This window comes from Gekko japonicus, unplaced genomic scaffold (genome assembly GCF_001447785.1).
Source record: "Gekko japonicus isolate JY-2015 unplaced genomic scaffold, Gekko_japonicus_V1.1 scaffold3964, whole genome shotgun sequence".
Lineage (NCBI taxonomy): Eukaryota > Metazoa > Chordata > Lepidosauria > Squamata > Gekkonidae > Gekko > Gekko japonicus.
In genome coordinates this window covers 78,815-93,919 of record NW_015164316.1, presented here as the reverse complement: position 1 = coordinate 93,919, position 15,105 = coordinate 78,815, and the positions used below count along the sequence as shown (strand labels likewise).

Here is a 15,105-nt window from a genome sequence, read left to right as displayed (position 1 = left end):
ATGTCCTCCATGAATCCCCTTTTAAAGCTGTTTATTCCTGGGGCCATTGCTACCTCCTCTGGCAGCACATTTTAATCACCTTCTGTGTAAAGTAGATTCAGGTGGGTAGCCATGTTGGTCTGAATCAGCTTATACCTTGAATAAAACTTTGTTGGGTCTTAAAAGTGCCACTGGACTCAAACTTTGTTCTGTGTAAACTATTACTTCCTTTTGTTCATCCTGAACCCACTGTCCATCAGATTCATCGGATACCCTTAAGTTCTAGTATTTTGGGAGAGGGAGAAAAGTTCTCTTTGTCGACTCTCTGCACCTAGTACATAACTTTATAAACCTCTATCATGTCCCCCTTAGTTATTTCTTTTCTAAACTGAAAAGTCCCAGACTCTTCAGCCTTTCCTCATAGGTAAGGTGCTTCAACCCCCCCCCCTCCATTTTTTCTGCATATCCCACCTCAGTGCATAAATCCTAGCTTTAATAAAGCTGATTACATTTTGCATTGTACCTCTGCATTCTTACTCCGTTGCCCTTCTTTGTAACAACCCTCCCAACTTCTGTTGTTGTTGTTGTTGTTCAGTCACACAGTCGAGTCTGACTCTTCGCGACCCCATGGACCACATCATGCCAGGCCCTCCTGTCTTCCGTTGTGCTCCAGTGTTTGCTTAATTTCATGTTCGTTGCATCAATAACACTGTCTCACCATCTCATCCTTTGCCGTCCCCGTCTTCTTTGACCTTCAATCTTTCCCAGCATCAGGGTCTTCTCCAGGGAGTGCTCCCTTCTCATTGGGTGGCCCAACCTCTGACCCTGATGTAAAGGCTGGTGGATCTTCAACCTCATTTGTATCTGAAAAAGTAAGTTTTGACTCATGAAATCTTATGACCTGAAAAGGCCTCTTGGGTGCTACCGGACTTTCAGTTTGTCCTAATACTACAAACGAACACAGCTCCCCACCTCAAAATACCCAACCAATGTACCCACACACATGCTGAAAATTCAAATTAAACAGAAGCACTGCAATCTTTGGAAATAGTTGAGACATTTTTAAGTACTGTAGGAAGCACTTTACAATTCCCAAAGGATTCTGTCACTCCGAGACTTTGGAGGCCTGGAGTCAAAGGAGGAGCTTCTTCCCTTTTAGCATAGGGAATAATCCACCATGTTCTCTGCCTGCCAGGACTTTCATCTCATCGGCCTATCCCAGCGCTGCCACCTTCCCGCTGTCCAAAATCCGCAGCTGCCTGAGCATCCCTCATGGTGAAACTACTGTTGGGAGCAGTTCTTGATAACTTCAATGTTCACATAAATGTAGTGAGGCTCGTTTCATGCGTTTTTTATTCACTGCATTTATATGCATCTACCTTGTGACTGCATCGGCATCCTGCCTCTACCATATCTCATTGGATAACCCTGGCGGTGTGCTAACTCCTTAAGATGTACAGTCATCAGACAGCAATCTGTTGACCATCCCACTGTTCAGGGAGGCCTGTCTGGCATTGGTGCCCCTGCCCGGGCCTTTTCCATAGTGGCTCTATCTTTGTGGAATGGGTGCCCTGAAGAGGTGAAGCCCCCCCCCTTCCTTGGAGTTCTTCAGGGGTGCTCCAAAGCCTGCCTGTTTGCCGGGGCTTTTGAAGGGGTTTGAATGGCAGGGATCTTTTAAGAGAGGGGGAGAGATCTGGGGTTTGCCATTTTATTTCTGGCTTTAGACGGAAGATGCTTTCAGCTCTTATTGCAAGCTGCCTTGGGCCAAGAGGAAAGGCGGGATATAAAATGTTGCAATTAATGAGTAAATAAAACATAATAAAACACTAGTTTTCAGGGGGAATTAAACCTGATTTTAAGTCATGTAAAACTGTTCATGTTTTTATATTCAGTATTTTTACATTTTATAGTTAACGTTTATTTTTATTTATACATTTAATTTATGGATCGCCATTGTCCCTGGGTTCACAGGGCTCTGGGCGATGTACAACAGTCAATAAAATACAGTGTAAACGTCAGTTAAGTCACAATAATAAATCATTCAATACAGTCTTTAAAGACAGTTCCCAGATGGTGTCCATGAATCAAATTTTAAGCCAGTTCCAGACTGTGTTGCTATCTCACAGGGAGGGTCGGGAGGAGGCTGAAAGAAAAGATGGAATAAAGGAGGGGGAGGTGCCAGCCACGACAGAGCCAGCCCATCGCTATTCTCAGCCAAAAGCCTGGCAGAACATCTCTGCCTTGCAGGCCCTGTGGAACTGCATTAAATCCCGCGGGGCCCTGATGTTATTTGGCAGAGCATTCACCAGCTTGGAGCCAGGGGCAAAGAAGTCCTTGCTCTGGTCAAGGACAGCCAGATATCTTTGGGGCCAGGGATCACCAGCAGACTTTTCTCAACAGAGTGTAACGTTCTTCGGGGGACCGTACCGGAAGAGGCGGTCCTGAAGATACATGGGTCCCTGACCGCTCACGGCCTTGGAGATCAGTACTCCACTGGAAGCCAGTGCAGCTAGCGCAGCACAGACCGAGTGTGTGCCATCCGTGACGTTCCCATCAGGACTTGTGCTGCCGCATTCTGGATCAGTTGAAGTTTCCGGGTCAGTCTCAAGGGCAGGCCAGCATACAGCAAGGAACCCCACATTTTAAGGGGTACCTAGTTGACACCTTTCCCCCCAGTGCCACCCTCTGTCCACAACCAACGAGAAATGAGGAAAGCCATTTCAAGGCTACCCCACGGACTCCCATGTCAGTGAAGCAGGGCTCTTTTTGTAGCAGGTACTCATTTGCATGTTAAGCGACACACCCCCTAATGTAGCCAATCCTCCAAGAGCTTACAGTAGCTCCTGTAAGAAGAGCTCTGTAAGCTCTTGGAGGATTGGCTACATTAGGGGGGTGTGCCCTAATATGCAAAGGAGTTTTTGCTAAAAAAAGAGCCCTGACACAGTCAACTGTGTCAAACACCACTGTGAGATCAAGTAGCAGCAGCGGCGCCGATCCACCTCGATAAAGCTGTCTGTGGAGATTGTCTGTCAGGGCGGCCAAGACCGTCTCCATCCCACGGCCGGTCCAAAAGCCTACTGGAATGGATCCAACGCGAATGTGTCATCCAGGAAACTCTGGAGCTGCTCACTCTCTCAATCACCTTACCCAGAAACGATAAGTTCAAGACCGGGCGGTAATTGGAAGGTTTAGCAGGGTCCAAGGATGCACTTATATTTGTATTTGTCTTTATGCTATTTTTTAAAATTAATTAATTTATTTTTTTAATATGTGATTTCTTTATCCTACCAGCACCCTTTTTACGGCATAGTCTTTCTTCTCCGGCAGCTTTGTTGTTTTTCCCGCGATCCGGATGGCTGTCGACCAGACTCGAGCAGGCTTTCTTGGTTTTTTTCTCTCCTTCGGAGCGCCGCGTCTCGGGCGCAGCTTACGGCCAATGTCCCAACAGCTCCTGCCACGCTACGTCCCGCGTCACCGCGTTGCTCCGGCTCCAACTCCGCCTTTTCACTCGGTCCGGCCGCTGCCTTCCTGGGTCGCTCTCCGCCGCCATTTCTTTCTCGCCGTCGCCGCCGCCGTCTCTCCTTTTCCTCGCCGCTGCCGATCGCCTTCCCAGCGCAGAGCCAGGAGGAGGGTGCCCCCTGCCACCTAGGGCAGGTACCCATTCCTCTGTTGTTATTAGAGCTGCTGGGTTGGCGGGAGCTGGGACGAGGGACGGGGGCTCAACCCGGCCGCGGTGGGGATTCGAACAGCCATTATGGCTGTTCGCTACAGATGTTAACCGCAGGCGTCGTATTGCCTGCGCCACCGCTCCCTTTTGTCTTATTGGTTTTAATGTTGTAAGTTGTCGCGAGACCTTTGTGGTGAATGGCAACTAAACAAAAAATCTAACAAAGAAATAAAACCAGTGTCTTTTTTAACAGAGAGAGAAAGGGAGGCAGCAAAGGGCAGCCAGTCCCACCCCACCATAGGACGTCTCTCTGACACAAGCTTCAAAGAATTAGTCAGAGGTGGGATCAGAAATACAGGTTTATTGAACGAGACTTTTTAAGTGGGTTTTTTTTTGTCTTTATAATTTTTTTTAAGTGTTTTTCAACGAGCCAGGAGGCAGAACAAGCGCTGACACGGGTAAGATGCCATAATGGTTCTCGGCCAGATTCGGATTATTCATCGTTCGCGTAGTCGGCAGGGTTCTTCCTTTTCAGGCGTTCAAATTCTTCCGTCCCCCAGGAATAAATCATATAGCCGATGATAAATGCTTAGGGAAACAAACACAACACCAAGTATTGAGTACTCGTTAAAAAAAAACTATCCTGATAGGAAGCACTTCAAAAACCTGAGACCAATACTGGGGAGATCTTAAAATCTTGCGGTGAGCGTGTTCCGAAGTGTTACGGGTTGCGTATCGCATTAACACCCTTATGGGTACGAGCTCTAGCAACACCTTCTATAAGATGTTCCAGAGTTTTCAGAAATACTGTTTAGCCAGGAGCTCCTCGGCTGTGGCGAATCTTTGGTTCGCCTTCATTCCCATCAAAATCTATCTAGGTCACTGGAAAAGACAATAAAGCTTGGAAAAGCTGAAGGCCGCAGGAAAAGAGGACGATCCAACAAGAGATGGATTGGTTCAATTAAGGAAGCCGCGGCCCTCAGTTTGCAAGACCTGAGCGGGCTGTCAACAAAAGGACGTTTTGGAGGACATTGATTCATAGGTCGGCAGCAGCGACTCGATGCCGCTTAACACACACAGCTCTAGGTATGTCCTCCCCACCACGGTGTGGTGCGATGTCTTCCACTCCTCTTTAATTCAACCAAAATGATCAATTAAAGTGTTCAAACCCAGTATATCCAAAAGGCCACAATACCTACTATATGCTGCTGTAAGAATTAGTGGCCACACGTGAAGCTCTCCGAACACTTGAAACGAGCTGCGTAAATGCCATCGTTTAGCGTTAATCACTATTAATTCGGTACACGCTAATGAGCGGGAGGACATAACAATGTAATTACATTAAGGCTCTTATACTTCGGGAGCACGCGGAAGAGCAGCTGGCAAACACCCGGGTTGTCTACTGACGATGGGAGACTTCTGCTTTCATGCTGCTCTCTTGCTCCATCTAGTGCTTTTCCGAAAAAACAAACTCACCAAATTCACGGTGAATGTTCCCTCTTCCGTGTGATGGCAGACGCACACGCCAAGATTTCCGGCTTCTGCAACTAGCTCGCGTTTACTGGCCTTCATTCCCGGCCTTGGGTATCCATGTACTGCTCTAAGTTTGAGTCCGAGTCTGTCCTGATCCGACAGACTTCAAGGCGCTAGACCCTCAACAGTTACAGTTACGACCAGTGTTCCCTCTAAGCTGAGTTAGTGTGAGCTAGCTCACGGTTTTTTAGCCTCCGGCTCACACCTTTTTTGTCATAGCTTAGGAAGGAGAGCTCCAGACCAAACTCATTTATGCAGTAGCCAAATTGCTCACTCACCACTTTAAGGCCAGTAGCTCCCAAAGTAGAATTTTTGCTCACAAGACTCCACAGATTAGAGGGAGCATTGGTTACAACAGTTTATCTACATGCACGTACAGCAGGGTCCCCCAAAATGGTGCCGGTGGGCATCATGGTGCATGCCAAAGGCTTTTAGAAAGTGGGCAGGGCAAGGTGGGGCTTCTGCCCAGCAAGGCTTCCGATTATCGGAGATTTTAAAATATGTTGCTTTGGCGACAGCTGCCACCACACCACAAGGATCTTTACCGTGTGGCTAAGTTAAGCTGCAGCAGCCATTTTGTAGCTGGCTCCACCTCCCGCACCGCCATTTGGAGGCAGCGATTTAGTGGCCGCGCCGACCACACTGTCAGAATTCCAAAGGTGCCCACAGGCTCAAAAGGGTTTGGGGGCTAGCGTTCCCCGCTGAGCTAGTGTGAGCTAGCTCACCCATTGTTTGTCTCAGCTCAGGAAGGACGGCTCCAGAGCAAACTAATTGATGCAGTAGCCCAATCGCTCGCTCACCACTTTAATGCCAGTAGCTCCCAAAGTAGAATTTTTGCTCACAAGACTCCACAGCTTATAGGGAGCATTGCTGGGGACCCCTGACATAAATAGTAGGCAGCACACAGAAAGAGCAGTCTGAACAACATCAAAGGGTTTTTCACTTACGAGGAGCCACCCGGAAGAACTGTGAACTGAATCGCCGCCAGGCGTTGAGAATCCCTTTGGAGAAGTAGTTGGGAAATGCTCTCTGTTCAAAGGGAGACAAGCTGTAGGTGATCACGTGTCTCACGCGTGCCAGGTTTCCAAACTCCAGACCCATCTTGGCAGGTTTTTCTACAAAAGCAACATAGAGCAAAGGAAATTTGGGTGTTAACAGTTTTCAGGTGTTCCTTCTCCAAATGCATATGTGGATCTTTGGAGAAGTGTTCCGAGGACCACATGCTTATGTGTTTTAGGTTAGATGGGATGAAAGGCTTTGATTCCATCCTCAACGTTTTTTAAAAAAAGGTAATTATCAGCTTCTCCTCTCCCCCCTAATCACGAACAAGTTACTTCAAAGACTCCTGTGTTCATATAATCCTGGTTTTCTTGAAACCCACCCACCCACCTCATAAATTGATTCGAACCACCATGTCCCACTACTCAAAAAAATTCGTCAAGAGCCCTTTACGCTTTACTTGAAGCATTATAATGTGACTGATCTTAAGCACTGCGGGGTAATTCAGGGGTCATTTAGTAGAAAAAGAGGTGCAGGAGCTCATTAGCATAACTTATTAGCATAACTTATTTGCATATGCCACACTCCCTGACCTCACCGGAAGTGTGTCAGAAGGCAACACCCACCGCTCAGGCTCCATTGGACTGTTTTGGATTGCTAGCTATTGGGGGGGAACACGCAGATCTGCCCTCACAGAGAAGGGAGAGCTTGTACCTGAAGGCGGGCCGGGGGGGGGGCTCTGCAACTTACCTGGTTGCTTCTTGCTCCTCATGGCCCAACTGAGGGCTGTTGGAAGCAGGGGGCGGGGCTTGTTGCATGTGCCTGCCCCCTGGGCTCCTTACTGCCGGAGCTCTGCTCCTGTGCGCTCCCACAGGAAATGACCCCTGGGGCAATTTATTTCTGCAAAGCTTTGGGATAGCTGTCCACATGGTTCTTCTCTCCCAAATATGATCCTGGCAGAAAACTGTAAGGAAGGCTGTGCTAAAAGTGTAATTCACCCAAGGCCGCTCACTGAGTTTCATCACCAGTTAGGGTTTTGAAGCGGGATCTTCCTGGTCTTAATGTGACTGACAACACGCACCCCTCCCCAGATCAGGAACAGTGTTTCTAGTAAGTTAGCGTGACACAGAAAATAAACTTAATTTAGTTCAGTGCCATGATAACAGTTTTAGACTGATTTCAGAAATCAGATTATTTTGTTAGCTCTTACTTATACCATGACTTTGGGCCATTCACTGATGTACACCGCCCTGCGCCCTGTTCTGCAGGGAAGGGCGGGTTATCAATCTAATTTAATAAATAAATAAAATTGTTTGCAGCCTGGGGCTCCACCTTACACACACTTTCCTGGGAGTAAAGGTAATGTTTTACACAGCAGAACGGAAGGAAACATGAATAGGACTGTACTGTAATTCAGCAGTCCTCCCCTTCAGAATGGGTTCGGGAAATTAATCTGGCTTTTCAGCTCACCTCTTATTTGACTTACTTTAACGTATACTTTTTTAGGCCTGTATTTTATGGTTACTCATCACTGAAGGAACCAACAAAAGGTCCATTTTATTTCTTTTCCACTTTCCCATTCGCACACTCAGAGCGGCTTGACAAAATATCAGAATCACATAAAGTCATTGTAACTGAGTCAGTTGCAAAACAAGACCGTTCACAAAGCATTAAACCCTGCGTCTGCAAGTTCTTGTACCAGCAACAGGCAGTGTTCCCTCTAAGCTGAGTTAGTGTGAGCTAGCTCACAGTTTTTTAGTCTCCAGCTCACACATTTTTGTCTTAGCTCAGGAAAGATGGCTCCAGAGCAAACTAATGTATGCAGTAGACAAATCACTTGCTCACAACTGTAATACCAGTAGCTCACAAAGTAGATTTTTTGCTCACAAGACTCCACAGCTTAGAGGGAACATTGGCAACAGGGATGGAAAACAGAGCAATCCTCCGCCTTCTCCTGTGGACGGCTGACGTTGTTCCTGGATTCCCCTTCCTCAAGCCACGGAGGCAACAACCCAGCATCCTTCCGTTACTTCTGCAACCACCTCTAGTTAAGACTTCTCTTCCTACCAGCAACTACCACATGGAGCCAATAACAAAATAAAATCTGGGGGCAAATCAGAAGCTTCCTGCTTAGTTCACAGGGCAGTACAGTTCTGTGTATGTTTACATCCACCGAGTTAAGCAGAACTTACTCGTAAGAAAGTATACATAAAACAGCTCCCCCCCCCCCATAATACAACAGCTAATTTGCACAAGGACACTATTACCCAGATTTGCAATACACCCAGATGCCAACTTTGCCGTAACATACACCCGTGACATACACCCAGAAGTCACAACAACTTCAACAACACCATCTCAGGCACATTCACTTGCTCATCTTCTAACATTGCCATTAAATGCCAACAACACCCTTCAGTTCTCTACATAGGGGGTCACAAAATTTGAGAAAGCTGTAGGAGAACAATTCATCCTCCCAAGGCACTCAGTGGGGGACCTCAAAGTCGCTGTTTCACAGCAAAGGAATTTCAGAAACAGACTGGAATGGGAGATTCTTGAATTACAAGTTATTACAACACTCAGGACAATGGAACTCCCAGGACTTAACAGAGATATTGGGTTCTTATCTCACTACACATGCTAAGTCACTCAGTTCTTGCTTATACCAAGATTTAAGCTTTGTTTGTCTTAATAGTGCCACTGGACTCAAACTCAGTTCTCTCATCTGTTTGTTAACTGTTTTATTACCTATATGCTAATTTGCTGCTATTCACAGGTCTTACCAACTGCTTTAATCCAATCTTAGCTATGCTTATCACTCAGTTACTTACGCATTTTGACTCTAACTAGCCCCACCCTCTCTCTACCTATATGTAATGGTTGAGGAAATCTGTTTCAATGCACCCGAAGAAGTGTGCATGCACACAAAAGCTTATACTCAGAATTAAAATGTTGTTGGTTTTAAAGGTGCAACTGGACTAAAACTTTGTTCTAAGAGTTCACTGTTAAGCGCTCTACTCCTGTTAAAAGTATGCACTACTCAACAACTGCATTCCAAAAGAACAAAAATCTAACACAGAACACCAAGGGGCTAATGTACTGACAGTACTCTTAAAAAAATCACAATCCATTTTGAAGACCCTTTGTTGAATAAGTATGCTCTAAATCAAACAAACACCATCCTTAAAATCATCACATGGGGAGAGGGGATTAGTCAGGCACCCTTCCAAGAGAAAAGAGCAAGACTTCAGTAGCACCTTAAAGACTAATAAAATATGTGGCAGGGCTGGAGCTTTCATGAGTCACAGCTCACTTCTTCAGATACAGCTAGAATGGCAGTCCATCTATCCATTAATAATAATAATAAATCCTATGTACTGGAAAGTGGAGTGATTTCAGATGCAGAATGACATTAGCAGGGAAATGACAATAGCTGGTGTGACTGGACTCGCAAAAGCTCCTACCCTGCCACCAATGCTCCCTCTAAGCTGCGGAGCCCTGTGAGCAAAAATTCTACTTTGTGAGCTATTGGCATTCAAATTGTGAGCGATTTGGCTGCTGCATAAATTACTTTGCTCTGGAGCCATCTTTCCTGAGCGAAGACAAAAATCTGTGAGCTGGAGGCTAAAAATCTGTGAGCTAGCTCACACTAACTCGGCTTAGAGGGAACACTGCCTGCTACATATTTTGTTAATCTTTTAAGGTGCTTCTGGAATCTTGCTCTTTTCTACTACGACAAACACGGAGGGCCATCTTAATCCTTCCAAGAGCGAGTCCTCCGTGGATGTTATTAGGCTTTAATAGATATTTGCATTGGTTATTGGCGCTACTGAAAATCGCGTTGTTGGGTTGGGGGGAGACCTTGAAAGCCTAACATGCAACTAAACATGCAACTAACTACAGTAATGGGAAAAGGTCTTTGGCCAGCCCATCTGCCATAGGGCAGTCCGCGTCGCCCTCCCAAGCAGCAGGGATGGCAAACAGAGAACAGTCCTTGCCGCCTCCTGAGAACCCCGCTTGCTCGCTTGGAGACAAAAAACTGCGACCGAAATTAAGAGTCGAGCTACCCACCCGCTCGGCGTCCTCCAGAAAGGTCACCACTTCCCACTCCAGCCTCAGCGTAACAGATATTTCCTTCCGTTTCCGGAATGCTAACGCCACTTCCGTTTAAGCGGTCACAACCGCCACGGCGTCCTATAACGCGGCACTCTATTATTGAGCATGCTCAGTAGGAGAACTTGAAGCCAACAAACTGTGGTATTGCCCTCACTTAGCTTGCAAATAATCTTGCACAAAATCTCAATAGCAGCAGATGGCGCCCCCCAGTCTTGCCGCGACTTAGATGTCTGGGAGTGCCTTACTAGCGAGCATGCTCAACAGAAGCTAGTGAAGCCACTGGCCTTGCCTTTGCTTAGATTAGGGTTCCCAACCTCCAGGTGGGGCCTGGAGATCTCCAGCTGACAGAGATCAGCTCCCCTGGAGAAAATGGCTGTTTTGAAGGGTGGACTCGATGGTATGGTACCATGCTGCGGCCACTCCCCAAACCCCACCCTCTCCTGGATCCACCCCCAAAGTCTCCAGGTATTTTCCAACCCAGACCTGGCAACCCTAGCTTAGATACCCGGGGACATTAAAGTGGAGCCCAGCGGCATCTGACAGACTAACCAAATTGTGCGGCGTGCATTTATTGGTTGTTGTTGTTCAGTCGCACAGTCGAGTCCGACTCTTCGCGACCCCATGGACCAGCATTGGGCAGATCCGTTTATTCTTAAAAACTATCAAAACAGAGATGTGGGAGAGGGAAAGCAGTTCAATCTGAAGAAGTGTGCGTGCACACGAAAGCTTATACCCAGAATAAGATTTTGCTGGTCTTAAAGGTGCCAGTGCCACTCTGGACTCCAACTTTATTCTGCTGCTTCCCACCAACACGGCTACCCACCTGGATCTATTTACTGAGCATGCGCAACTGGTTTGGCGCCGGTTCAGCGGCGGCTCCTGAAGCCACCGAGTCGTAGCTTCACCTCGCATGGGGGGGGGAGAGTCCGTATGCCCACAACAATAATGGCGGCTTTGAAAGCCCGACAAGGAAACAGAGCATGCGCCTTTGTGACGTTGTTGGGATTCCGCGGTGCCGCAAGGGAAGATGGCGGCGCTCAGGTCCTTATGGAGATTGCGGGCACCTTCAGGGTCATGGTTAAAAGGCACTGGGCTGGGGACGGCTCCCACCAGGTAATGTTCTCTTTCTGGTGCACGGTTGGAATTTTTTTGCAATCTCCTCCATAACTGTGTGTGCTGCAGCCTCCCCTCCTTGTCGTTAAGTCGCTTCTCCACCGCATCAGGTTGGCTTCTGGAGGAGTATCAAGCTCTTAATTCTCTTGACAGCCACATTCTGACCTGGAAGCCCTGTTCTCTGATGGGACGTGTATGTGGGCAAGTTGTGGTTACTCGCTAGTAAAGGGAAAACACTCTGCACTTACCAAGAGTTACCGTCTGCTTTTGTGTGGCATGCTGTGTGTTTTTTTTGTGATCAGTTTTTTTTATTTTCTCAAAAAGAAAGTGGTGTACAAAAGGAAAGAGGGTAGGGGGAAATACACATTCATCAGATTTATCAAACATTATAGGTTGTTACCAGTGTTCCCTCTAAGCTGAGCTAGTTTGAGCTAGCTCAGTTTTTTAACCTCTAGCTCACACATTTTTGTCTTAGCTCAGGAAGGAGGGCTCCAGAGCAAACTAATTTATGCAGTAGCCAAATCGCTTGCCCACGACTTTAATGCCAGTAGTTCACAAAGCAGATTTTTTGCTCACAAGACTCCACAGCTTAGAGAGAGCATTGGTTATTACATACAAGTAAAATCAGATATATTAGTAAGAATACACGTTTCAAATATAGAAGCAGACAGTAAAACAAAATTACATTGTTTTGGGATGAGTTCTCTCTTTAAAAGAATCAACGAGAACTTTCCTTATATTAGCGATAATCTATTAAGAGAGATTGGTTGAGATTGGATTTATACCCCGCCCTTCACTGCCCAAAGGAGTCGGAGAGCGGTTTACAAACTCCTTCCCCTCCCCACAACAGACACCTTGTGAGATAGGTGGGGCTGAGAGAGCTCTGACAGAAACTGCTCTTTTTCAAGAACAGCTGTGCCAGAACTATGATTTGCCCAAGCTCATCTAGCAGCTGCAAGTGGAGGAGTGGGGAATCAAACCGAGTTCTCCCAGATTAGAGTCCGCGCACTTAACCACTACACCAAACTGGCTAAAAACAAGAGAGACTATATCTTTAACATCTGAACAAACATCTGTGGTAAAAGCATGCTGTGTTTTGATACATTTCAAACAGGGCTAACGAGTGCTGCACAATCAAGCCCCACAGCCTCTACATTTGCCCCTTTTCTTACTACCCCCATTGCTTTAACAGTAGCAAATAATACTTCTCCCACTCCTTCATCTCCATACCAGGAAAAAGCTTCTTCTGCTTTATTTCTGTGTGTCGGGTGGCCAACTGGCCAGGAGAAAAACATTCTGCCCTTTAAGAGAGGCTGAAAGGGATGTTATCTCCATGCCATGGAAAGCTTCAGCTCTCCCATCTCCATGCATTAAACCTCTATTAAAGGGACAGGACATTTTCCTGCAGGCTAGTTGGCAACACTAGTGTAAGGTTGCTGTTAAAGATGTAGTAGTGAGGCTAATAAAAAGTGACAACTTTTTCTGGTTCCTAGGATTAGACATGCTTATCGCTGTGTAAAAATAAAAAGCAGCTTTCTCCTTCTGGTAATAAATTTAGATAGAATCATCATATAGTGAGAAGGGGCCATACGGACCATCCAGTCCAACCCCCTTATCAATGCTGGATCAGCCTAAAGCATCTCTGGCTGCTTGAAGGCTGCCAGTGAGGGGGAGCTCACCACCTCCCTAGGCCACTGATTCCACTGTTCCACAACTCTTACTGGGGGAAAAAAATTCTTCCTAATATCCAGCTGGTACCTTTCTGCCTGTACTATAAATACATTGATGTGTGTCCTCTCCTCTGCTGTCAACAGGAACAGCTCCCTGCCCTCCTCTAAGTGGCAGCCCTTCAAATACTTCAAGAGAGCAGTCATGACCCCCTCAGCCTCCTCTTCTCCAGACTGAACATTCCCAAGTCCCTCAGCCTTTCCTCCTAGGGCTGATCGTCCTTGTCCCTCTCCTCTTCCCCTTCTCCATACTTACTAGCAGTAGCTATTTTTGCTTCCTGCAATGAAACAAACAAATGAACAAAAACTAGCCATCTTTCCCCCCCCCCCTTCCTGAAAGAGATTCTGGGCCTGTAATAGCTGCATAGAGGAGAAGTCTTAACACTGTAGCTGCATAGAGGAGAAGTCTTAACACTGTAGCTTCTCCCTGTGCAGAAGAAGAGATTGGATTTATACCCCGCCCTTCACTACCCAAGAGAGTCTCAGAGCAGCTTACAAACTCCTTTCCCTTCCCCTCCCCACAACAGACACCCTGTGAGGTAAAAGAAGAAGAAGAGGAGATTGGATCTATACCCCGCCCTTCACTACCCAAAGGTGTCTCAGAGCGGCTTACAAACTCCTTTCCCTTCCCCTCCCCACAACAGACACCCTGTGAGGTAGGTGGAGCTGCTCTTTTTTCAAGAACAGCTGTGGCAGAACTATGGCTTGCCCAAGGTCACCCAGCAGGTGCAAGTGGAGGAGTGGGGAATCAAATCCGGTTCTCCCAGATTAGAGTCTGTGCACTTAACCACTACATCAAATTGGCTCTTAATTAACAGATTTAGTGAGGTAGTGCAGAGATTTAGTGAGAGGTGACACTACCTGTTGAACTTCTTGTGCAGCACAAGGCCTTACCTAGGAGAATGTGGCCAACCTGTGCAACTCAGTCATTTGGATATGCAGCAGAAGCAGCGTCCCTTGTCCTGATTCACAAGCTAGCTAACAACCTGTGCCCTCTTTGGTTTGCATTATACACCTTGTTGTTACGTTTTTCCGTTTATTTATTTACATCATTCATATCCTGGCTTTCTCTCCAGTGGAGACCCAGAGCAGCTTACACTGTTCTCCTCTCTCCTGCTTTACCCTCACAACACCCCTGTAAGGTAGGCTTCGGGAGTTGGCCAGGTCTTGATTGCTTTGCTCTCCTTTTCCCCTGGCAGAGGAAAGCAGTGGCAGCCCGATGTGGAGTGGTATCAGCAGTATGGAGGTGCTGTCATGTACCCCAGCAAAGAGACAGAAAAGTGGGTCCCTCCTCCGTGGAACGGTGAGTTTCTTTCTTTGGCTGGGGGAGAAGCAGGTGCTGTGTGGTTACTTGTCAGAAAGGATTTTTGTTGGGAGCCACCCCTATAATTTTGATTATCTCTTAAAATGTGCATGCACTGCCTTTCCTGTGTGGCTCAAAAGGGCTTAGCCATTAATCACTCTTTGGGTGAAGAAGTCCTTCCTTTTATCCGTTCTAACCTGACCGCTCAGCAATTTCATCGAATGCCCACGAGTTCTTGTATTGTGACAAAGGGAGAAAAGTACCTCTTTCTCTGCCTGCTCTATCCCGTGCATAATGCTGTGAACCTCGATCATGTCACCCCTCAGCCGTCGTTTCTCCAAGCTAAAGAGCCCCAAGCGCTTTAACCTTTCTTCATAGGGAAAGTGTTCCACCCCCTTAATCGTTTTAGTTGCCCTTTTGTGCACTTTTTCCAAGGCTGTGATACAGGGTCATTATGATAATAATAATATAATCTTTCAATTTATTGATCGTTCAATCCTGCAGAGCTTGCTGGCTCTGAGCGATTCAGTTACTCAATATTACGAGAGACTAACAATGATTTGTGGGGTAAGGGAGGACAACATATATACATCTTAATTCACACACATTTGCTGCCGACGAGGGTTTCGTTCAGTTTGAAGATGAGACGTCATCCGGATGGCATTTTT

The 15,105-nt window shown here is 46.7% G+C and overlaps 2 protein-coding genes across 2 annotated transcripts in view; one reads left to right on the top strand and one right to left on the bottom strand.

Annotated features, from left to right (window-relative positions):
* Nucleotides 1–3,987: 3,987 nt before the first annotated feature.
* Nucleotides 3,988–10,331, bottom strand: LOC107108403 (cytochrome b-c1 complex subunit 8). The gene is made up of 3 exons (XM_015408833.1): nucleotides 10,250–10,331; nucleotides 6,127–6,294; nucleotides 3,988–4,234 (listed from the first exon to the last, which is right to left on the bottom strand). Exons 2-3 carry the CDS (start codon nucleotides 6,278–6,280, stop codon nucleotides 4,140–4,142), a joined length of 249 nt encoding a protein of 82 aa, XP_015264319.1. The 5' UTR covers nucleotides 6,281–6,294; nucleotides 10,250–10,331; the 3' UTR covers nucleotides 3,988–4,139.
* Nucleotides 10,332–11,303: 972 nt separating this feature from the next.
* The window catches only part of NDUFS2 (NADH:ubiquinone oxidoreductase core subunit S2), a 43,668-nt gene continuing 39,866 nt past the window's right edge, over nucleotides 11,304–15,105 (top strand). The window contains exons 1-2 of the mRNA XM_015408831.1: nucleotides 11,304–11,407; nucleotides 14,334–14,437. Coding sequence (XP_015264317.1) covers nucleotides 11,322–11,407; nucleotides 14,334–14,437 — 190 coding nt within the window. The 5' untranslated portion in view covers nucleotides 11,304–11,321. The remainder of the gene's footprint in view (nucleotides 11,408–14,333; nucleotides 14,438–15,105) is intronic.